The sequence below is a fragment of the Pygocentrus nattereri genome, chromosome 17 (assembly GCF_015220715.1).
Source record: "Pygocentrus nattereri isolate fPygNat1 chromosome 17, fPygNat1.pri, whole genome shotgun sequence".
NCBI lineage: Eukaryota > Metazoa > Chordata > Actinopteri > Characiformes > Serrasalmidae > Pygocentrus > Pygocentrus nattereri.
Genome location: NC_051227.1, coordinates 13,504,354 through 13,529,737, shown reverse-complemented (window position 1 = coordinate 13,529,737; position 25,384 = coordinate 13,504,354). Strand labels below are relative to the sequence as shown.

General features: G+C 42.0%; 2 protein-coding genes across 6 annotated transcripts in view; both read left to right on the top strand.

The window, feature by feature from the left end:
- Nucleotides 1–2,583, top strand: part of LOC108432463 (zinc finger protein GLIS1) — a 59,624-nt gene extending 57,041 nt beyond the window's left edge. For 3 of the 4 annotated variants that reach the window (XM_017706291.2, XM_017706289.2, XM_017706287.2), the window contains exon 10: nt 1,944–2,583. In XM_017706291.2, coding sequence (XP_017561780.1) covers nt 1,944–2,080 — 137 coding nt within the window. In that variant the 3' untranslated portion in view covers nt 2,081–2,583. The remainder of the gene's footprint in view (nt 1–1,943) is intronic. The other variant, XM_017706290.2, reaches the window with a different exon arrangement.
- A 1,971-nt stretch (nt 2,584–4,554) lies between these two features.
- Nucleotides 4,555–21,267, top strand: si:ch211-106k21.5 (leucine-rich repeat-containing protein 26). 2 transcript variants are annotated; one of them, XM_017706285.2, is made up of 3 exons: nt 4,555–4,684; nt 13,920–14,078; nt 17,706–21,267. In XM_017706285.2, exons 2-3 carry the CDS (start codon nt 14,051–14,053, stop codon nt 18,941–18,943), a joined length of 1,266 nt encoding a protein of 421 aa, XP_017561774.1. In that variant the 5' UTR covers nt 4,555–4,684; nt 13,920–14,050; the 3' UTR covers nt 18,944–21,267. The 2 variants fall into 2 exon arrangements, with proteins under 2 accessions (XP_017561774.1, XP_017561775.1); XM_017706286.2 differs by lacking the exon at nt 4,555–4,684 and adding an exon at nt 13,551–13,724.
- The last annotated feature ends 4,117 nt before the right edge of the window (nt 21,268–25,384 follow it).

The window sequence follows — 25,384 nt, the reverse complement described above, 5'->3', positions numbered from 1 at the left end:
AGAATCTGCAGACACGCCTCCAAAGCTCAGTCTTAGAAGCTGGTTGATGATCAAACCCATTCAGTGGTGCTGAGGTCTGGACACTGGGGTGGTCAGTCCAGCGTCCAGCTTCTTTGTTTGATGTGTCCATCTCCTTTTCTCAGTGAGGTTTTTCTTGACCAGCTACACGTCCTTTCAGACCCACAGCGCTGAGTGGTCTTCTCACAGTGGAAGGATGGACAGAAACACCTGTGGATGTTTTCAGATCTGAAGCAGCTTGATTTTCTCCTCTCTCTCAGAGATCAAAGCTTTAAGTGCTGTTTATCTGATAGGGGCAGTTTTGAGGTCGCCCAGCTCTTCCAGGTGGATGTTAGGAGCCTCATTTTCTCTGTGTACTTTAATCAGTTCTTGAAGTCCAGTTGTTTTTTCACTTATTTTCCTTTGACTTTCTCATTATGCAAGTGTATTGTTAATTATCTAATCTCCTTCCAAATATCTCGTGAAAAATGGATGACTCACACTCAATGGCTGTTATGACTGGAAATGAAATAAATGAAGGGTCTCTGATTTCTGCACAGCAATGTATGTTTACTTCCATACCGTTACATTAACATACATACATTTATAAATCACAAATACAGTAGTCAGTGTGTGTTGTTTGTGAGTGAAGTTGTGAAAATCACAGCCAGGAGACTGTGGCAAACTTGGGTTTGGCTCCTGACGTCTCGCTGATCTCCAGCCTGCATTAATTAAACTCCAGCTCATTTACTTTAAGGAAGGACTGATTGGATAAAGCAGGCACTGGATGGTAACTGTAAACACTGCACTTCCTCCAGCAGAGATCTGGGATTGGTGAAGATAACAGTCCATTAAGATCAAATCAAGAATTGTTTATATGGTTTTTTTTTTTATTTTGTATTTATAATATTTCAACTAATATATTAATCTTATTATATTATTTTAAGCAAATAAATGCTTACTGTCCAGACAAGTAGCTTTATAGATCATTTTCTCAGATGGACTAAGACTTTTTCACAGTACTGTATGTAATGTTTATTAATGTATATCAATCTATATATCTATACTGGTCAGTCATAACATCGTGACCACCTCCTTGTTTCTACGCTCATTGTCCATTTTATCAGCTCCACTTACTGTATAGCTGCACTTTGTAGTTCTACAGTTACAGACTGTAGTCCATCTGTTTCTCTGATACTTTGTTACCCCCTTTTACCCTGTTCTTCAGTGGTCAGGACCCCCATGGACCCTCACAGAGCAGGTACTATTTGAGTGGTGGGTCATTCTCAGCACTGCAGTCACACTGACGTGGTGGTGGTGTGTTAGTGCGTGTTGTGCTGGTGCGAGTGGATCAGACACAGCAGTGCTGCTGGAGTTTTTAAACACCTCGGTGTTGCTGCTGGACTGAGAATAGTCCACCAACCAAAAATATCCAGCCAACAGCGTCCTGTGGGCAGCGTCCTGTGACCACTGATGAAGGACTAGAGGACGACAAACACAAACTGTGCAGCAGCAGATGAGCTGTCGTCTCTGACTTTATATCTACAAGGTGCACCGACAAGGTAGGAGTGTCTAATAGAGTGGACAGTGAGTGGACACAGTGTTTAAAAACTCCAGCAGCACTGCTGTGTCTGATCCACTCGCACCAGCACAACAGACACTAACTCACCGCCACCACGTCAGTGTTACTGCAGTGCTGAGAATGACTGACCATCCAAATAGTACCTGCTCTGTGAGGATCCACGGGGATCCTGACCACTGAAGAACAGGGTAACAAAGTATCAGAGAAACAGATGGACTACAGTCTGTAACTGTAGAACTACAAAGTGCAGCTCTACAGTAAGTGGAGCTGATAAAATGGACAACGAGCGTAGAAACAAGGAGGTGGTCATGACGTTCTGCCTGATCGGTGTACAATCAATGTTTTCTTTCTTTCCTCTCTTTAGCAGACTTCAGTTCGAGTCCTGACCCTCAGACAGTCAGTGGGCATTTCTCCAGCTGTCCTGATGAAGGCCTCCCGATGCAGATGGGTGGCTATGACCGCTGTGTGGGTCAGATCTGCTCTCTGTACGCTGAGACGTGATGTCAGGCTTGAACCCTGTTGTCATGGAGCACATGCAACAACCAGCTAGAGGTCAACATCTTCAGAACTGTTTCTGGACTTTTGGATTTTCTTTCATTTTTAATTTCGTGGAAGTTCATTCATGAAAGTCACAGCTACAGATGTTATGTAGCAGTATTAAAGACCACAGCGGTCACTGCAGCTCTTCAGCTGCTCAGTGTTTACAGTAAAAGGGCTACGTGCTTTTATTGCAAATTTTTCTGTAATATGATAAGAGCTTTACTGGTTCAGACTGCTTTTCTTCTTTAAATAAAACCCCCTTTAAAGAGGAGAAGCTAGTTTTCAGTTCTCCTCTCGGCGATAAATCCATTATGTGTATAATGTCACCACCTATTGGTCAGGTTGAGCACTGCAGACATCTGTGTTTTATAAATAACATGCCTTTTATATTTTACATCAATTTTTCCTCCAACACTTCAGTGTAGAAGCCAGAATGTCTTACTAAATAAAATATTTAAACTGTTTGGATATGAGCTTTATTCACAGTGGCTGTGTCCCTGTCTACTAAAAACACTTTTCACCTCACACTTTCCTCCTTCTGTTTCTGCCTCTGGCAGCAAGATGTTATGGTGCTGAGTTAGTATCTCAAAATAATGACTTATACTTTAGAAATGTTGTCTAACTACGTCAAAATAACGACTTGGTATCTCAATCATGACATATGATCGCAAACTAATTACTTACTTTCTTAATATTTCATCCATCCATCCATCCATCCATCCATCCATCCATTTTCTAAGCCGCTTCTCCATCAGGGTCGCGGGGGGTGCTGGAGCCTATCCCAGCAGTCTTCGGGCGGAAGGCAGGATACACCCTGGACAGGTTTAATATTTCATATTGTGTTATTTTACATAGCGCTATAAACTTACCGCAAAATCTCTCTCAAAACAAATCATTGTTTCATGATATAAAATATTTCAAGAAAATACATCGTTTTCAAGATAACAAGTAAATATTTCCAAAAACATAATTCCCTGAGATACTAAGTCAGTATTTTGAGAGAAGAAGGTTATTTTGTCAATATAGTAATAATGCTGAATAGAGTAATTCAGTGTTATTGTTGAGTGATACTGATGTAGCTCTTATAATGTACCAATAATGACTTATTTGACTTACTTGGACAAATGGCTTATTTTCTAAAAAAAACACTTACTTTTTTTTAATATTTGCTAATTTAATCAGAATATTGACGTGCCATGTCAGAACAATGACTTCTCAATATACCATCTTACTATTTCTTGTCTATTTAATAGCTCATTTTAGCAGAATATCTCAAAATCTGTGAAATATTAGTCACTCGTTTTAGATATTAACTCAGTATGTTAATAAAGCAAGTCGTTTTTGGAGTCAGTATTTCAAGAAAAGAGGTTATTTTGATATATTAAGTAAATCTTTCGAGACCATAAGTCATTGTTTCAACACAGTAATACAGAAAATTAGTCAATATTTTGGGAAAATTAGCCATTAGTGACTTAAAATAAGTCTTGCTTTTTATAAAATGTAATAACGATTTATTTTGACATTAAGCCACATTAGGTCATTAGCATTTCGAGATACTAAGTCGATGAGAACCCGTCTGAAAAAACACATAGAAACCATTACCATGTTTCTGTTGATTCCTGATGGTTTTGTAATGTGTTTTGGCTTTTTTTAATGGTTGATATCACAGTGCAAAGGATCCTAATGGTTTAACAGATGTCCATTAGCTGATGCCAAATGCTTCTGGTGGTTTCCTGATGAGATCTATAAGTCTTCTACAGGAAACGAGTGGCCTCTTAAAGACTCTGTTGGTTCCTAGTGGTGTCCAGTAGTCTTTACTGGTATTCTGTGTTGTCCTGATGGGTTGGTGTTGCAGTGTAAAGGGCTCTAATGGTTTTTCAGGTGTTCTGTGATGGATTCCAGACGCATCTGATGGCTTCCTAATGGGATCTAAAGGTCTTCTACAGGAAAGTAGTGGCCTCTTAAAGAGTCTGTTGGTTCCTAGTGGTGTCCAGTAGTCTCTACTGGTATTTTGTGTTGTACTGATGGGTTGGTGTCACAGAGTAAAGGGCTCTAATGGTTCTTCAGGTGTTCAGTGATGGATTCCAGACGCATCTGATGGCTTCCTAATGGGATCTAAAGGTCTTCTACAGGAAACTAGTGGCCTCTTAAAGTGTCTGTTGGTTCCTGATGGTCTCTACTGGTATTTTGTGTTGTCCTGTGTGGTCTTCTACAGGAAACTAGTGCTCTCTGATGGAAACAAGTCAATTCTCATTAGAAACCGGTTGTACTACACTATACCAGTGCTAATGCTGCCGCCCTGCTGGCAGAGTCAGGTGGTTCTTTGAGCTCCAGCTGGTCTGGACGAGCTCCTGTATGTACTGAAGATCTTCGGTCCCCACACGGAGATAAATACACACACAGTGACGCACAAGCTCCTTCAGGGAGGAAGCAGAAGCTCTGCTGTTCAACCCGGACACACCCGCAGATCTGCTGGGGAGCGACCACAGCAGCTGTACGCCAGACCACCGAGAGGACAGACCACCACCATCATCATCATCTTCATCATCATCATGACAGCTGAAGGTAACACCTCTTCCTCACCTTCCTCTGATCTGAAATCTATAATCAGTATTTCTGCCTGTCTGAGAGTTTGTTGTGTCTGTTGTTGTCCGGTGGCTTCATGAGGCTGAAACTGGCTTCATATTCGACAACTTCTTCTCTGAATTTTCCGCTCCACCTTAAATGGTGCAGTTAACACGCTGCCATTTAAGGTGGAACGGCGCATTCGAAGCCGTCCGCAAGCGTGAAGCGGCTGAAGTGCCTCTCGAGTTCAGTTTTTGAGCAATCCAGTTTAAGACGTTTATTCCAATGAACAGTTTAACGATTTAAACCCCTCAAACTCGCAGTTTTCAAAGACTCGATTTGCCAAAAAATCACAAACTTTAGCCTCGTTGTAGCTGCTGTGAAACAAAACGGACAGCTCTGATTTATTTAGCTTTAATGTTGGAAAACCTGCAGTCTGACCACAGAGAGCTTAGTGGTGCAGTAATAAACGGAGTTCAGCAAACAGAGTTTTTAGACATCATAGTACATAATAGAATTTAATATAGTTTAAAAGTGATTTTCACGAATTTTTCACAAATTTCTACTTAATAAAGTGGTTAAGATGTAAACAGAGCAGTTTAAAGCGGTTTGGTGTGAAACGTTCTGTTCTAGATAAACTTACAGAGTCAGAACTGTTCACAGTGGTGGTGATAGGAACCAGACGTCCCCCTCTAAAAGCTCCTCACAGAAAGTTCCTACATGAAATGGTTCTGAATTCACTGCCTGATGACTGAGACGCTGTTTTATGATAGTTTAGAGAACTTCAACTCCATTCATGGTGGAGGGAGACATGCAGGGCGCTGTGCGGCAAAATAGTCCCCAAAGAAAACAGATTATTCCAGATTTTCCACTATTTTCCATCATAAACATTCCATATAAACTCAGAAGACACATGTAGGTAGTTCTGGTAGTTTTGGATAGCACAACCCCATTTCCAAAAAAAAAGTTGAGATGCTGTGCAAACTATAAATAAAAAAATTCAGTGATGTGTAAATCATTTAAACCCTTTATTTAATTGAAAATAGTACAAAGATAACAAATCAAATGTTGAAGCTGAGAAATTTATTCCTTTTTGAAAAATATTTGCCCATTTTGAATTTGATGCCAACAGTATGTTCCAAAAAAGTTGGGAGAGGGGCAAAAAAGGCTGGTAAAGTTGTGTAATGCTAGAAAAAACACCTGGTGGTTGACTGGCAACAGGTCAGTAACACGATTGGGTATAAAGAGCATCTCACAGAGGTGGAGTCTTTCAGAAGTAAAGATGAGGAGGGGTTCACCACTCTGTGAAAGATGAAAATAGTGGAACAATTCAAAAACATTTCTTAACATAAAACAGCAAAGAGCTTCTGCTTTTCATCGTCTACAGTACAGAATATTATTAAAAGACTCAGAGAATCTGGAGAAATCTCTGTATGTAAGGGACGAGACCAAAAAACAGTTTTTGCTGGCTGTGATCTTTGGGCCCTCAGGCAGCACTGCATTAAAAACAGACATGATTCTGTAGTGGAAATCACTGCATGGACTCAGAAACACTTCTGAAAACCACTGTCTGTGAAAACAGTTCATCACTGCATCCACAAACACAAGTTAAAACTCTAAAACACAAAGAAGAAACCAAATATAAACAGGATCCAGAAGCGCTGCCACCTTCTCTGGGCCTGAGCTCATTTAAAATGGACTGAGGGGAAGTGGAAAAGTGTCCTGTGGTCCGATGAATCAACATTTGAAATTCTTTTTGGAAATCATGGACACTGTGTCCTTCGGGCTAAAGACCACTCAGCTTGTTATCAGTGCACAGTTCAAAGCCAGTATTCATGATAGCTTAGGGGGGCATTAGTGCACATGGCATGGATGACATGCTCATCTGTGAAGGCTCCATTAATGCTGAATGATATAAATGCTGCCGTCCAAATGACATCTTTTTCTACATTCTGCATGTATTACAGCAGCATCCCTCTGTATTTAAGAGTCCAGGTGCTAAACTGACCTGCCTGCAGTCCAGACCGGTCATCACTGAGAGCATTTGGTGCATTATGAAATGAAAAACACAATAAATGAGCCCCTGAACTGATGATCAGCTGAAATCCTGTATCGAACAACAATAAGAAAACATTCCACTTTCAGAACTACAGCAGCGTCTCCTCCGTTCCCAAACTCTTACAGAGTGCTGTTAAAGAAGAGGTGATGAAGCACAGCCCCCGTCCCAACTTTTTTGGAACATGTTTTGGCATCATGCCAAAAATGGGCAAATATTTTTCAAAAAAAAATTTCAGTTTCAACATTTAATGTTTGCCTTTCTAGCATTTACCTTTAAAAATATGGTGTACATGATTTGCACATCATTGCGTACTATTTTTAATTACATTCTGCACAGCGTCCCAACTTTTTGGAAATGGGGTCGTAAATAAACTGTCTATATCTGTGTTGTAGTCATGGCGACCCCTGGTTCCCATCACCACCACTGTAAAGACATCTGAACCATTTCACACCAAACCCACTCTGAACCTCTCTGCTTATATCTCTCACTCAGTTATGGGGAAATTTTGAAAAATCTGTGGAGTTCCCCTTTAACTTAATTAAACTGAGAGTGTTTGTTGTCTGAATAAACTCGGGTGATATCACTGAGGTCCCCATCTGCTGTGGAGAGGAAGGGGATGTGAGGAGGACGTTGTTGTTGGATGAGGTCATTAGGTTTGAGTTTGAGTGTAACTGGCTAATGTGTTTCCATACAGTCTGCACAAGTTCATGTGCGGTTCAGTGAGGAAATTATATTGAAAGAACTGTTAATCTTGTCTATAAAACCTTTATTTGATCAGAAAAACACTAATAATGGAATAAATACAAGTACCACACTGCAACATTGGCATCTTAGCAAGTGAAATGATCTTAAATCTAGTGGATATTCCTCATGTTGAGGGTGTTGTAAGCCTATTATTACATGATTTCACTTCTGTTTGGGTGTTTATTACTTGTTTTAAGTGATTTTAGTACATTTTAATTCCGATTGTTTCACTACATTGGCAAATATTTTTGCTTGTTGTAAATAAATGGTTGAAACATTGTTTAAATAAGCACTAAAATGACTTTAAACAAGCAACCAATGCTTATAAGTAGTTAAAGAGTCATATAAAAAAGCTTATAACAATCTCAAATTGAGGTTTATTAACTTCAGTTTAAGGTCATTTCACTTGCCAAGATATTTCTGCAATGCATTAATGCAGTACGCAGTGCTTTTCTATGTGTCAGTGTTTTAGTTTAACCATTTCCTGCCCCTCACTTAAAAAGGTGGTTCTTCAAGGGTTCTTTAGTAAAGAAAACAGTTCTAAATAGAACTATTCTGAATAGAATAGAATAGAAATGAACTCTCAAAGAACCCATTACATGATTAAATGGTTCTTTGCCTGGTGAAACGGTTCTTCAGATTGATGGAGAATGTGCTGTAGATGGTTCTGTATAGAACCTTTTTGAAAAGGGTTCTATATAGCACCAAAAAGGGTTCTGCTATTGTCCTGATGTCAAGCTTGTAATCATAGAAGAACCCTTTTTGGTTCTGTATAGAACCCTTGTTAAAGAAGTTCTGCATAGAAACATCTGCAGCACATTCTCCACTCTTAAAAAAGATGGTGCTTCATGGGTTCTTTAGTAAAGATGGTTCCATATAGAACCATGAACACTTAAAGAACCCTTTGCATGATTAAATGGTTCTCCGCATGGTGAAACGGTTCTTCAGATTGATTGAGAATGTGCTGTAGATGGTTCTGTGTAGAACCTTGTTGAACCTTGTTGATATAGTCCCTCCAACGTGTCCTGGGTCTTCCCTGGGGTTTCCCCATCGGACATGTCTGGAACACCTCCCTAGGGAGGCATCCAGAGGCCATCCTTACCAGATGCCCGAACCACCTCAACTGGCTTCTCTCAACGTGGAGGAGTAGAGGCTGTACTCCGAGCCTCTCCCAAATTGCAGAGCTTCTCACCCTATCTCTAAGGGAGAGCCCGGCGACCCTGCGGAGAAAGCTCATTTCGGCCGCTTGTATCCGCGATCTCGTTCTTTCTGTCACTACCCAAAGCTCGTGATCATAGGTGAGAGTCAGAACGTAGATTGACCAGTAAATTGACAGCTTCGCCTTCTGACTCAGCTCTCTCTTCACCATGACGGACTGGTATAGGGTCTGCATTACTGCAGACGCCGCACCAATCCGCCTGTCCACCTCTTGCTCCATCCTTCCTTCACTCGTGAACAAAATTCCACGATATTTAAACACCTCCACTTGGGGCAAGAATTCACTCCCGATCTGGATAGAGCATTCCACCCTTTTCGGACTGAGGACTATGGTCTCAGATTTAGAGGTGCTGATTTTCATCCCAGCCGCTTCACACTCTGCAGCAAACTGGTCCAGAGAGAGCTGGAGGTCCAGGCCTGATGACGCCAACAGGACCACATCATCCGCAAAAAGCAGACGTGAAATCCTGAGGCCACCATACTGGACACCCTAAGCCACTTGGCTGTTCCGAGAAATTCTGTCCTTAAAAGTTGTGAACAGAATCGTTGACAACGGAGTCCAACCCTGGCAGAGTCCAACCCTGACTGGAAACCAATCTTACTTACTGCCGGCTCCTGCACCATTTGTACAGGGACTGAATGGCCCGTAACAATGAGCCCCTCACCCCGTACTCCCGGAGCACTCCCCACAGGATCCCCTGAGGGACGCGGTCGAATGCCTTCTCCAAAACCACAGAACACATGTAGACTGGTTGGGCGAACTCTCGCGTACCCTCCAGGACCCTGGTGAGGATAAAAAGCTGGTCCAGTGTTCCACGACCAGGGCAAGACCCACAGTGTTCCTCTTGTAGCTGAGATTCGACTATCGGTCGGACTCTCTTCCCCGGTACCACCCGATTCCGCGATAGTTGGAACACACCCTCCAGTCCCCTTTCTTAAAAAGAGGGACCACAACCCCGGTCTGCCATTCCAGGGGGTCCGCCCCAGATGTCCACGCGATGTTGCAGAGGCATGTCAGTCAAGACAGCCCTACAACATACAGAGCCCTCAGGAATTACGGGTGGATCTCATCCACCCCTGGTGCTCTGCCAACAAGGAGTTTTCCAACCACCTTGGCTACCTCAGCCTGAGTGTTAGACCCATCGCTCAGATCTCCAAGCTCTGCCTCCTCTAGGGAAGGATCATTGGTGGGATTGAGAAGATCCTTGAAGTATTCCTTCCACTGTCCAATGACGTCCCCAGTTGAAGTCAGCAGCCCCCTAGCCCCTAGCGTTGGTCGGAAACCGCTTTCCTGACATTTTGCCAGAACCTTCTCCATGCCTGTCGATAGTCTTTCTCCATGGCCTTACCAAACTCCTCCCACACCCAAGTTTTTGCCTCAGCAACCACTGAAGTCACAACTCGCTTGGCCCTTCGGTACCCATCTTTTGCCTCCAGAGTCCCACAAGCAAACCAGGCCCGATAGGACACTTTCTTCAGCTTGACGGCTTCCTTTACCCGAGGTGTCCACCAACGGGTTCGGGGATTGCCGCCACGACAGGCACCTACAACCTTGCGGGCATACAACCTTGCGGGCATACAACCTTGTGGCCATACAACCTTGTGGCCGTTTGGTGCATAAGCACAGACAACAGTCAGAGCCTGTTGCCCGACCTGAAGGTGCAGGGAAATAACCCTCTCGTCTGCCAGAGAAAACCCCAACCCCTTTTTAAGTGTGTACATCGATGTGGCACCAAAGCTGTTCTAACCAGCTCACATAACATCGACTACCTTGTTGACAGCAACAATTATGTGTTGCTGTCCACCATGTTTGTGTTTGTTTGCATGGATCCTGATGACGTATTGCGGCTTTACGGGTAAAAACATACTCACTACCAAGGTAAATGGTTTGTTTAGGCACCTGAGCCATTTTGCACAGTTACAGGTTCTAGGCATGCAGCAGCGCTCCAAAAGTTGATCTTTGATCTGTCCGGTCTGAGAGATATCGCTGAATGGACTGATAATAAAGCTGTAGTGAGGATATATGTCATCATGAGCTGAGGAATGAGCTGCACAGAGACGGAGCCATTCATGGAGCGTGAGGTCAGACACTGGGCAGTTCAGACTGTGATACGGAGCAGGCCGTGTGCTGTGAGGGTGTGTTTCAGCCTCACACACCTATCAGCCCTGCTGGAGCTTCATCTAATGGCCGTTGTGCTGCTGGCTAATCAGGCTGGGAGTGGACGGCTGAGGAAAGCACACTTATCTCTGGGGTTCAAAGTTTAGGCTGTCTGCTGCTTTCAGGCTTTACAGAGCTGACCAACACCTTATACCTTCATCACACACTGCAAAAAATGAACAGCTCAAATGTAGTCAATACATCTAATATTTCTCATTATGAGGCTGTTGTAAGAATATTGTGAGATTATTGAACTTATTTCTAGACATTTTTACTTGTTTTTAAGCAGTTTTATCTTATAAAAGTGTCTGGTTTCATTGGCAGATCATGTTCCTTGTTTTAATCATTATTTCTTGAAATGAGCAAAATTATCTTCATTATTTCTCCAAACAAGTGAACTAATCTGCCAATGGAATCAGACACTTTCACCAGATAAAATCACTTAAAACTAATAAAAATGTACAGAAACAGGTGGAATAATCTTAGAATATTCTTACAGCAGCCTCAGAATGAGGGATATTAGATTTATTGACTGCATTTAAGAAGTTTTCACTGCTTAAGATATTTTTTGCTGTGCAGACTCCTTTTCTAATTGCATTTGCTTATTCGTTTTTTAAATTGAAATCTTCTAAAAATAAACCCATTAATAGCCTGCAGGTTTGTAACATGTATAAAGTAAATAATCTTGCAGCAAATAAATCAATTGTCTTTTCAAATATCTCCAGAGAGGTTCAGAGCGGTTTGGTGTGAAATGGTTCAGATGTCTTTACAGTGGTGGTGATAGGAACCGGGCGTCGCCGTGACTACAACACAGATATAGACATTTTATTTACCATCCAGAACCACCAGAGAACCTACACGAGTCTTCTGAGTGTATATATGGAACGTTGATGATAGAAAATACATGTAAATCTGTGTGTCAGCGTCAGAGGCTACTGTTGGACCTTAAAGGGCTCATATTTATGTATTTCTGTGTACCAAAGACATCGATCATATCCCAGCATCTCTTTTTCCCTTACAGGTTGTTTCTGTCACCATGCCTTTAAGACTGATATGTGTAAATGAGCTCTGTTCTGATTGGCTGCCTCATATCAAAAAGTGGCTGAGACGCTCCTTATAGCTTTACTGTGAGTGGGTGGAGCTAAACTTCTATAGGCTGAATGGGCAGAAATATGGGAACGATATCGTAATGTGTGGCCACGATTTAATCATCTCATTCCCATGCCTTACTAAGTTGTGGCCACACATTAAGATCTCATTCCCACGCGTTAATAAAGCGTGGCCACTCATTATTTTTATTTATACAGGGTGTCACCAGCGGGGCTCCGTAGATGTTGGTCCAGTCTGAATGTGCCATATCAGGCATTGTAACCGACGGCGCTCCAGCATCAGTACAGATTCCAGTGCCTTGTGCTTTCTGTAAAAACACCCCTCTGTTATAATAATCCAGTGTGAATCGGCAATGCAAATAAAAACACCATCATATTCTACAGAGTTTCTTAAGCATGGAGACACTCTAGGAAGGTGCACACACACACACCCATGCCGGCTGCTCCCATCTCTGTCATTCATAGAGATTTTTTATTCCATACGAATAACTCTTAAATATTACAGACGACCTGAGGGAAACTTTCATTACCCGCCTCCCCATGGAGAACTAATCCTGTCCAAATAGTGCTTTGGTTTCCATATACGGACTGTTTGGGCTTCAGTGTGGAGAGTCAGTGAGTAGCGCTGTCACCATGCAGGGCCTGGGTTTGGTGCCCCAGCCGGGCAACCAAGGTCCTTTCTGTGTGCAGTTTGCACTTTCTCCTTGTGTCTGGTGAGCAGTTTAAATAATGAATGATAAGGGCTGTTCAAGTGAAAATCAGCTTGTTTTAAAGCTTAGTCATTTTTAAAGATTTCTGATGATCAGCATCTCCACCGTGAATGCTTTTAAATGTTTCAGGGCAGAAAACAGTCACTGTAGGCACTGAATTCATAACATTTCATGTAATAACTTAGGAGGGAGCTTTTAGAGGTGGATGTCTGGTTCCTATCACCACCACTGTGAACAGTTCTGCCTCTAAGTTTATCTAGAACACAGCGTTTCACACCAAACCACTCTGAATGTTTTTGTTTACATCTTAACCATTTAATTAAGTAGAAATTTAGAAAAACTGGAAAAATGTAGATCCCCTTACACTCACAGATAACTGTAATGTTGTGACTTTTGACTTCTGAGTATTGTAAAATAGTGAAAAATCTGGAATAATCCGTTTTCTTTGGGGACTATTTTGTCTCACAGCGTCCTGCATGTATCCATCCACCATGAATGGAGTTGAAGTTCTCTAAACTATCATAAAACAGCGTCTCAGTCATCAGGCAGTGAATTCAGAACCATTTCATGTAGGAACTTTCTGTGAGGGGCTTTTAGAGGGGGACGTCTGGTTCCTACCACCACCACTGTGAACAGTTCTGACTTGGTAAGTTTATCTAGAACAGAGAATTTCACACCAAACCCCCTTTGGTATGTAAGATGCACTGGAGAGACTGTGGAGGTGGGCTGGTCTGTTGGTTAGTTCACACATTCCACTGTCCATTGTTTATATCAGGAAAGCCTGGCGCTGTCAGGGCTACACGGGTGCAGGAGAGGAAACGCGCACACACAGAGGCCTCACTGCTAAGCAATGAGGTGGAAAAAATATCTCAGAGCAAAGTGCGCTCATCTTAAAGGCTCTTATTGATTCCCAGGCTCTGAGACTGGTGCACAATCAGCCAGATAAAAGACTCCAGTTCAGTTCAGTTTCATTTATTTAGAGCTTTTTACAACAGATGCTGTTACAAAGTCAGCTTTGAAGAAAATCAGGGTCCAGTAATGGGTAAGTGTTGCTATTTTACAGTTATGGGTTCCTTTTATTTGCCTTTCTAAGGTGCAGTTTCTATCAGGAAGCTCTAGCTTGAAGCTCTAGCTTGGCAGAAAGTCGCAGCGTTCCTTTCGCCCTGTTGCTGCACACGCTGTCTGAGCCATTGTATTTACGTATTGGCCAATCATGCTTTTTCTCCTGCATTTGCAGCTTGGACTCCTGATCCCAGCTCACCTGGTCACCATGGCAACCCTTAGACAAACCACAAGAGCCTGGAAACCTTGGCAGCAGCGCTAAACCCAGAGGCAAGAGCTAGGAGATCCCTCAAGGTCACCTCCAACATGAGAGAAAACAGAACGCAACGCAAACGTGAGCAGCCAGAATGCACTTTATGACTTGACTGGTATTAAAGTGATGATTTACCTGCAAAAAAAGTACATCTTAGCAAGTGTAAACATCTTAAATGCAGTCAGTATATCTAATATCTCTCATTATGAGACTGTTGTAAGAATATCGTGAGATTATTGAACTTATTTCTAGACATTTTTAAGCAGTTTTATCTTATAAAAGTGTCTGATTTCATTGGCAGATCATGTTCCTTGTTTTAATCATTATTTCTTGAAATGAGCAAAATTATCTTCATTATTTCTCCAAACAAGTGAACTAATTTGCTAATGGAATCAGACACTTTCACCAGATAAAATCACTTAAAACAAGTAAAAATTTACAGAAACAGGTGGAATAATCTTAGAATATTCTTACAGCAGACTCATAATGAGGGATATTAGATTTACTGACTACATTTAATTTACTTGTTAAGATGTAATTTTTTTGTGGCAGAAAAGACAAAGATTTTGCATATACTTGCAGATGTACAGTACTGTGCGAAGGTTTTAGGTATATAAATAAGTTTTTAAACAGTTTACATCAGCAGTGAGTTTATCACAATATACATTAGAATATTCATATTCTATTCATATTCATAATTCAAATAAACATAAAAACAATAAAAAGTAACAAGAAATTTTTTGGGTCCATATTTTTTCTTGACACCTTCACAGCCGCCACAGAGACTTGTTAATATCATCAGTTACATCATGAGCACAATTTACTGAAGCACTGATTGGTCAAACCAGGAGCTGCTTTTTAACTACATATAATACTGGGCTTCCTCGAGGAGAGGCTTGAAAATGGGTAAACAAAGACACCAACATCCAGAAAATCACTATTCATTATTCCCATATATATATATATATATATATATATATATATATATATATATATATATATATATGTATATATACACACTGCTCAAAAAAATAAAGGGAACACTCAAATAACATCCTAGGTCTGAATGAATGAAATATTCTCATTGAATACTTTGTTCTGTACAAAGTTGAATGTGCTGACAACAAAATCACACAAATCATCAATGGAAATCAAATTTATTAACCAATGGAGGCCTGGATTTGGAGTCACATACAAAATTAAAGTGGAAAAACACACGACAGGCTGATCCAACTTTGATGTAATGTCCTTAAAACAAGTCAAAATGTGGCTCAGTATTGTGTGTGGCCTCCACGTGCCTGTATGACCTCCCTACAACGCCTGGGCATGCTCCTGATGAGGTGGCAGATAAATCCCTGAGGGATCTCCTCCCAGACCTGGACTAAAGCATCCGCCAACTCCTGGACAGTCTGTGGTGCAACATGGCGTTGATGGATGGAGCGAGACATGATGTCCCAGATGTGCTCAATCGAATTCGGGTCTGGTGAACGGGCGGGCCAGTCCATAGCTTCAATGCCTTCATCTTGCAGGAACTGCTGACACACTCCAGCCACATGAGGTCTAGCATTGTCCTGCATTAGGAGGAACCCAGGGCCAACCGCACCAGCATATGGTCTCACAAGGGGTCTGAGGATCTCATCTCGGTACCTAATGGCAGTCAGGCTACCTCTGGCGAGCACATGGAGGGCTGTGCAGCCCTCCAAAGAAATGTCACCCCACACCATTACTGACCCACTGCCAAACCGGTCATGCTGAAGGATGTTGCAGGCAGCAGATCGCTCTCCACGGCGTCTCCAGACTCTGTCACGTCTGTCACATGTGCTCAGTGTGAACCTGCTTTCATCTGTGAAGAGCACAGGGTGCCAGTGGCGAATTTGCCAATCCTGGTGTTCTCTGGCAAATGCCAAGCATCCTGCACGGTGTTGGGCTGTGAGCACAACCCCCATCTGTGGACATTGGGCCCTCATACCATCCTCATGGAGTCAGTTTCTAACCGTTTGTGCAGACACATGCACATTTGTGGCCTGCTGGAGGTCATTTTGCAGGGCTCTGGCAGTGCTCCTCCTGTTCCTCCTTGCACAAAGGCGGAGGTAGCGGTCCTGCTGCTGAGTTGTTGCCCTCCTACAGCCTCCTCCACGTCTCCTGGTGTACTGGCCTGTCTCCTGGTAGCGCCTCCAGCCTCTGGACACTACGCTGACAGACACAGCAAACCTTCTTGCCACGGCTCGCATTGATGTGCCATCCTGGATGAGCTGCACTACCTGAGCCACTTGTGTGGGTTGTAGAGTCCGTCTCATGCTACCACGAGTGTGAAAGCATCACCAACATTCAAAAGTGACCAGAACATCAGCCAGAAAGCAGAAAGGTACTGAGAAGTGGTCTGTGGTCCCCACCTCCTTTATTGAGTGCGTCTTGCTATTTGCCAGTGATTTCCACCTGTTGTCTATTCCATTTATACAACAGCTGTGAAATTGATTGACAATCAGTGTTGCTTCCTAAGTGGACAGTTTGATTTAACAGAAGTTTGATTTACTTGGAGTTATATTGTGTTGTTTAAGTGTTCCCTTTATTTTTTTGAGCAGTGTATATAAATCCTTATTAAGTCATATTCTATAAATTTTGTTTATTCAAATATTAACACTTTTCTCAGCAAATAAACACAAACTACACAAATAAATAGATTTTGAAAATGTGTCTTGGGACTTTCACACAGTACTGTAGTCCTTCAGCAAGTATATGTTTAGCAGTGGAGCTATGAGGCTATGGCTGGCTTTACACCTTGAAACATTCATGCAGCTAGTTGCATGTTGTGAGTTGCGTGCAACATAATTTCTGTGCAACTTGAGAGTTACACGAAACAATCCAAAAACAAAGCTGGATGCAACACATTCAGTAACTTCACTAGCTAGCCAAATTACCAAGTCATATTTTTGATGCACCATATCATTCTCACTATAAAGTCGTCTGTATGAGGTGTAATTTGTAATATTAAGAATATTATTTATGACTGGCTGTTTCATGAAACTTCACGGAACCAATGCAGCTGAGTTTCAAGTGAGTTGCAGAACGCATCATGCAACTTAAGTGCAATTTAGTTTCATATATGTTTGAAGCAATTAAAGTTGCATGAAAGTTTCACCATGTAAAGATAGACTAAAGTAGCTATCAAGTGCCCACCAATTATCATGGTGCTAACTGCATACCTGAATCATCAGATACTCACCTCAAGCCATATGGAGGTCTTCAGTAATTTCTAATAGTATTGATTATGTCGTTTTTGGCAGTGTTTGAAATTTCCTTGTCTATAAATATGGACAGAAGTACATTAGCATTTGTCTTTATTTTTATACATAATAGTAGTTTACAGTAAGTTTACATACTGTGTCCAGAATCCACAATGGCTGCATGATCTCAATGAAGACCTGGATGCTGTTTGAGCAGGTTGAGAGACATTTTAGGGATAAATTCAGGGAAAACATTTGGGTGACTATTGACTTCTAGTGTTTTTTAGCAGCGTTAGCCTCATAGCTGAAGTGCTAAATTAACGAAGGAAAATTTGGACCCAAAACTCATCTTATCTTTTAAATCTCTTTCAAAATGACTACATCTGAGGTTGTTAATTTGTCTGCCAGGCAATTCCTTTAAAATCTCTTGACAAAGAGTTGTTTATTGGTTGAAATGGTGTCTAATTCTGTGCTTTTGTTGTAGGGATCTTCTCCCTTTGTGGCATCGTCTTCATTTTGTACCTGGCTTCTGGTTCTGAGGGACAGTCTCAGAAATGCGAATGTCCAGCAGCCATGGTTCTGCAACAGCTTCCTACAAATCTCCCCAACGACACCTGCTGTCTGAACTTCTCTGGATCTTCACTTAACAATCTGTCTTGGACGGCTTTCAGCTCCTTGGCCAAGCTTGAGATTTTGGACCTGTCCTTTTGTAATCTCACCCATGTTTATGAAACTGCTGTTGGTTTTAAGCTCTCCACACTGCGAGAGCTGTACCTGAGTCAGAACCAACTCAAATCAGTGCCTGGCACATTTCTAGCTAAAGCGTACAATTTGGAAGTGCTGGATTTGAGGGACAATCTCATGGAACATCTGCCTGCGGATTTCTTGCAAAGCTCAAACGGTCTCCGTGTTCTGCTTCTGGATGGCAACCATCTGCAGTTTCTTCCCAGCACTGTCCTCAAACCCTCACTCCAGCAGATGGATTTGGAGGGAAACCCCTGGAACTGCACTTGCTCTTTGGTGGAGGAGCTCCAGAAGGTTCGGAACGGCAACTCCACCAGCCTGGAGGACATTGTGGGCAATTTGACCTGTGCTTCTCCACCAAGACTGGCAGGCAAGACTCTGTGGTCAGTGCAGGCCAAAGACATCTGTCCACCAGCGCGCGCTAGCCTTAGCGCCCTTTTTATACTCCTGCCGCTTTTCCTCCTCCTGGTCCTGTTGCTCTGCTGGTGCTGCGGCAAAACAGGGAAGAAGAAAGAGGCCCAAACATCCAGGTCCTGCAAGAAGGACGCTCATTTGAACAGGAACGGACGCTGGGCTCAGGAAAAGCCGGCATTCAGAGAGAAAGCAGGAGCTGGAGAAAGCACTAAAGATGCTATGCTAAAGAACCAGCTAATGTTACGGCCTTCTTCTGCTCTGCTGGGCAGCACGAGGGACATCTACGAGGAAGTGGAGGTCAAACTGGGGTCTGTGGACTCTTTGGGGCCTCCACCATCAGCCTCGTCCGCAGAGGGCATTGTCAGTAAAGTGGAGAACGAGGAAAAGGAAGAGGAAGGTAACAAGCAAGACCTGGAGACAGTCAGTGTGACTGAAGTGATGAAAGACTCAGCTGACCGCGAGAAAGCCTACATGGCTCAGTCCACCAAATATTACAGTCTGGTTCCTGGGCTAGAACTCGAGGATTCGGATCACGGAGAGTACGAGAGCGTGGATCTTTCCTGACCCTCCTACATTTGCATTACAGGACTTGCTCAGTACCATTTGTCAGATAAAGCAGCTGCTGACCACACTGAATGATGACCACACTGGATGATGACCAAAGTATGCCCCCAAAAGAAAGCATGAATCCCGAAGGTCTTGGAATACTTTCAAGCCAAATCTACACACTTGCAAAAGATGCTTCTTCAAGGGTTTTTTAGTCAAAAACATGGTTCTGTTAAGGAACCATGGACATTCAAAAGAGAACCCTTTGCACGATTAAAGGGTTCTTTGCATCATTAAAGGTCCGATTCATGTAGAATATGCTGTAGATGGTTCTATATAGCACGGGTTCTTCTATTGTTACAATGTCAAGCCTATAACAATAAAAGAAACCTTTTTGGTTCTATGCAAAATTTAAGAGCAGTGTAATCTCCAAATGACCTGACTGCATGTCTTTGGACTGTAGGAAGAACCCCACACAGACACAGAGAGGACGCTAGTTGCCCGACTGGGGAATCGAACCCAGGCCCTTCTTGCTGTGCGGCAAACCCACTGTGCCACTGTGCCGCCTTATAAAGTCATTTGTGAATAATATTTTGGCAAGGAATGACTGGCCCTCAGGTGTCTTGATATGGTCCATTCAGGCCCCCTATGAAAAAAGTCTGGACGCCTCTGACGTAGACCGTACTATAAAAAAATTGCAGCTCTTGCAATTTGAAAATTGTGACTCAGTTTACATTTTAACCGTTTAATCAAGCAGATATTTAGAAACATTGGTGGAATTCCCCTCTAAGACCTTTTCATCCCTGTACTGTGGAACACTTGAGATCCGTGACACGTCTGCTCCTGTTGGAGAGTTGAGTTCAGAGGAGCGAGTGGGAGGTTCCAGCACGGCTGCTGTTTAAACGTCTGTGTTACTCACTGCTGTTAAACCTTTGTGTTACTGCTGTAATGGAAATGTGTCATCGGGAGTCATCGGTGGGCGGGGCAGAGTTCTGTTGCCAAGATAAGCTAAGCACAGTAATGGGAGTTGGTTTTTGTGCTGTTGTTTAACCTGTTTGCCTTTCTGTTTTACATTTAAAGCCACTGCTTCCCTTATTCTGTTCCCTATTTGATTACAGCTTCTCAGCTTTCCTGCGGATCACTGCGCCACACCAGCACATGCTTCGCTCCTCTACCGCACCCGAGTCACCTCGTCAGATAATTATCAGGCCATACATGAGCAAATTCAGGTGTGGTAAGATAAGGAAGAAATGGACAGTTCATTTCCTGTAGGCCTGGGCATGAGATGAACTGGGTTAAAGGGGAACTCCACCTTTTTTCAAAGTCCCTGCATAATTGAGTGTGGGGGATGTAAACAGAGAGATTCAGAGTGGGTTTGGTGTGAAATGGTTCAGACGTCTTTACAGTGGTGGTGATAGGAACCAGGGGTCGCCATGACTACAACACAGATATAGACGTTTTATTTACCATCCAGAACCACCAGAGAACCTACATGAGTCTTCTGAGTTTATATGGAATGTTGACGATGGAAAATAGTGGATAATCTGAAAGTCATAACCGTTTCCTGTAGGAACTTTCTGTGAGGGAGCTTTTAGAGGTGGACGTCTGGTTCCTATCACCACCACCGTGAACAGTTCTGACCTGGTAAATGACTGGTTACATCTTAACCCTTTAATTATGCAGGAATAACAAAGACATTGAGGGAATTCCCCTTTAAGTAATAGTTATTGATAACACTAGGGGTCTAAATCTCTGATTGGATTTGATTGTGGTTCTTTATGAAATGATTCAGGGCATTATAAATGCAATTCAACAAGATACATTTTTTATTATGTTTATTTTTAGAAATACACTTTTTAAAAGGGTTCGTTAAAGAACCATTTCCTGGTTTTCCGTCATAGGGAAGAACCATTTAGCCAATCAGTGAACTATTAATGCATTTACATGGTTCTTTGAGTGTTCGTGGTTCTATGTAGAATCATTGCCTTTACTAAAGAACCCCTAAAGAACCACTTTTTAAAGCGTGGATAATGAGGGCTTTGTCACTGTTGTAATAATATACTTTCTGAAATATGTGTCTAATAGGCTGTACAGTTTGGACATGCAGAAAATATTAAATATAAAAAGATATTTATTTTGCTTTTATGTAAATTCAGAGAGACCAAGATTAGATTTCCTACACGTTTATCCATGAGCTCTCCATCGAAAGTAGGACTGTTTTATGCCATTTGGTCAGCGTCACTGTAAAGATAATGTGTATTTAATAAATGACTGAAGTACTTTTTCAAAGTATTTCTTTTTTTGGTCATTTTATTTTATTGGAAAAGTCTTTTAAAAATAAAAAGGGGAACAACATTCACATTGTATCAGTGTCGGTTATGTAAATGCTTTTTCAGTGATGTAAAATGTACAATGTGTATCACTGCTTTTCTCTTACAGTATATAGGTGCACTTTGTAGTTCTACAGTTACAGACTGTAGTCCATCTGTTTCTCTGATACTTTGTTACCCTGTTCTTCAGTGGTCAGGACCCCCATGGACCCTCACAGAGCAGGTACTATTTGGGTGGTGGGTCATTCTCAGCACTGCAGTAATACTGACATGGTGGTGGTGTGTTAGTGTGTGTTGTGCTGGTGCGAGTGGATCAAATACAGCAGTGCTGCTGGAGTTTTTAAACACTGTGTCCACTCACTGTCCACTCTATTAGACACTCCTACCTTGTCGGTCCACCTTGTAGATGTAAAGTCAGAGACGACAGCTCATCTGCTGCTGCACAGTTTGTGTTGGTCATCCTCTAGTCCTTCATCATTGGTCACAGGACGCTGCCCACAGGACGCTGCTGGCTGGATATTTTTGGTTGGTGGACTATTCTCAGTCCAGCAGTGACACTGAGGTATTTAAAACTCCAGCAGGACTGCTGTGTCTGATCCACTATATACACTATATTTCCAAAAGTTTTCACTCACCCATCCAAATCACTGAATTCAGGTGCTCCAATCACTTCCATGGTAACAGGTGTATAAAGCTGTAGGCCTGCAGACTGCTTCTACAGACATTAGTGAAAGAATGGGTCGCTCTCAGGAACTCAGTGAACTCCAGTGTGGTACCGTGATCGGACGCCACCTGTGGAACAAGTCCAGTCGTGAAATTTCCTCACTACTAAATATTCCACAGTCAACTGTCAGTGGTATTATAACAAAGTGGAAGCGATTGGGAACGACAGCAACTCAGCCACGAAGTGGTCGGCCACGTAAAATGACAGAGCGGGGTCAGCGGATGCTGAGGGGCATAGTGCGCAGAGGTCACCAATTTTCTGCAGAGTCAATCACTACAGACCTCCAAACTACATGTGGTCTTCAGATCAACTCAAGAACACCGTAGAGAGCTTCATGGAATGGGTTTCCATGGCTGAGCAGCTGCATCCAAGCCTTACATCACCAAGCGCAATGCAAAGCGTGGAATGCAGTGGTGTAAAGCGCCACCACTGGACTCTAGAGCAGTGGAGACGTGTTCTCTGGAGTGACCAATCACGCTTCTCTGTCTGGAAATCCGATGGACGAGTCTGGATTTGGCGGTTGCCAGGAGAACGGTACTTGTCTGACTGCATTTTGCCAAGTGTAAAGTTTGGTGGAGGGGGGATTATGGTGTGGGGGGGTTTTTCAGGAGTTGGTCTCCATCCCCTTAGTTTCAGTGAAAGGAACTCTTAATGCTTCAATACCAAGAGTATTTAGTGATTTCATCGTGGAATTTACACACAATGTAAAGGCCAACAGGTATTTTCAAAATATGTCAAAAACTGAAAAATGAAGATATGAGTTTTTGTTCCATAGCGATATCATAACACAGCACTGTTTAATGCAAAAAACCTACGCTTTATTAATACTTTTTGATCTCCAAATTACCGCCGTGACAACAATTTCCATTAGCACCTTAATGCAATTTCCAGTCTTATTTAGCACCAAGCTAACAGTGCCCCTCTTCCCATGCCAGGCCTGAATCTCAAATGGCTCCCTGCTCCCTACATAGTGCACTATGTAAGAGTTTAAATACTGGATCCTGCAGTCCAACAGAGCAAACTACAGCTAAGAAACAGTCATTTGGGTCTCAAACACGTCCACACTCGATACATGATGCACTGTTTGGCTGTAGAGGCTAGAATTACTAACCTTTCATAGCTAGAACACTGTTTAGGGAGTATGGAGCCGTTTGGGATTCAGCCTGGGTTTGACCTGACTTCTGACTGAAACACAGACATTTGAAGCGTGAAAGACATTCAAGTGACATTTTCAAACTTTTATACTGCAGTTTTACTGTAAATCAGACCGTCGGTGCTTTAAATCAAGCCTGTGATATTAATGATGGAGCCGTTTAGCCTGTTAGCCAGCTGACCAGCCTGGTTCTAGATAAGAACATAAGTTGCCAACTGCTCAGTTTAAGCAGAAACAAGTTGTACACTGCAAACAATAACAACTTATCAAGTGTGAATATCTTAAGTGAGTCTGCTGTAAGAATATTCTAAGATTATTTCACCTGTTTCTGTACATTTTTACGTGTTTTAAGTGATTTTATCTGGTGAAAGTGTCTGATTCCATTTGCAGATTAGTTCACTTGTTTGGAGAAATAATGAAGATAATTTTGCTCATTTCAAGAAATTATGATTAAAACAAGGAACATGATCTGCCAATGAAATCAGACACTTTTATAAGATAAAACTGCTTAAAAACAAGTAAAAATGTCTAGAAATAAGTTCAATCATCTCACAATATTCTTACAGCAGCCTCATAATGAGAGATATTAGATTTATTGACTACATTTAAGATGTTTAAACTCACTAAGATGTAATTATTGGAGTCTAAATAGGAAAATGTTTTAGGGAGAAACAAAGGAAGCCTTTAAGCACCAAAGATTAGACATGTTTACATGTTTTGACAAGTGTGTAAACACGAGTTCATCTAGCATAGCTAATCCTGATAACAAACAGATCAATACGGCACGATAATCTGCTGATAAATGAGCAGGTCACTCATGTAGAAGGGCAGGAAAGTGGACTCAGGCGCGTCCAGGCTGAAAAACAGGCTCTCGTTTCAGTTAGTTCTGTTCTAGTCAAATCAGGAGGCTCTCCGATAACATCTCTGCTTTATCAGACCGGCTCATCAGGAAGAGACTGACAGTTCATTTGAATAGAGACAGCAAACGGATGCAAAGTTAAGAGTCTTGTTCTGCTGAGAAGCTGCTACGCTGCAAAGATTCACTAAAATAAAGAAGAAAAATAAAAACAAACCGAGACAAATGGCCTCAGATTAAAGCGCAATTATCCACCAAGGTGGTGAGAAAATATGTATTGGGTTTAGTAAAGAAAACAGATCTTGGGCTATAAATGATCTCATCTTAAAATCAGTAAGAATTTCATTTTGTCCAATCGTACCGTGTCGAAATACCTGAGGGCCGAAATATTATTCACAAATTTTTCGAAGCATTTATTTATCAGAATACCAGCACATGGAATCGGAGCTTTCTGTGAACGACTGTGTTTCCTATCACTGCGTTAAAGATGCACAAGGCTTCTTTCATTGCTAGACAAACTAAAAGCTCTCAAATTTCAGTTTTAATAGATGATTTTTCACATTAAATAAACGCAGCGACTGCAAACTTACCTGTGTTTACTTTATTCTACAGCAAACCTGTTTTTGGCAGTAGAAAGCTAGAATTACTGCTACTGAGAGCCCATTGGCTGTTCGCGCTCACAAACGTCATGAACGTACATGAGGTGCCGTTTTAACCTCATATAACTGGAGTTTAAAAGCTCCTAAAAATAAAACAGAAGTGTTAAAATATTTTACGCTGTTCAGGAAATGAATGAATTCTTTAACATTAAAAATGTTTAAGAGTTTATAAACTATGATTTTGCTCAAACCCATTCTTTTTAGACTCCCTCTAGTGTTTGAGAAACCACATTACAGTTTAATGTATGTAGTATGACTATCTTGCCAAACTGCATCTATGCGCTTTAATAAAAGCACAGGAATCAAACTTCATCCATGATGAGAAACAATTTTTTCAGGACAAAGACAAAAATGTTTGCTGCCACTTTAAACATCTGCTGAAAAATAGCTGCACGTAATCTGCTCTTACTCATGAACTCTGTCCACCTCAGGAAGAGAGGTGTTTGATTACTGTTTTCATGTTTGGAGCTTCTTTCCCAACGTTTTCTACTGGCCGCAGTCCAGCCTGTAAACAGAGGCAGAGGAGGAAACCGCAGCTGAGCGTAAAACGTCCCACCACAGACCCTCTGTATAAACAAGAGTTCAGGTCTTTATTCCACACAGTCTCACTTTAACTGCTTCAAAACCACAGTGCAGTGGCGCTGACACCAACACAGACAAAGGCAGTTCAGTCAAATAAGATCATGTTCACTTAAGGTTCTTCAGATGGTTCTTCGAGGGTTCTTTGCTAAAGACAG

Bases quoted from the DNA above. Each gene is read 5' to 3' on its own strand.
- si:ch211-106k21.5 (XM_017706285.2), top strand. From the start codon at position 14,051: ATGAGAGAAAACAGAACGCAACGCAAAC. The intron at 14,079-17,705 runs GTGAGCAGCCAG...CTTTTGTTGTAG, and splicing joins AAACAGAACGCAACGCAAAC to GGATCTTCTCCCTTTGTGGC.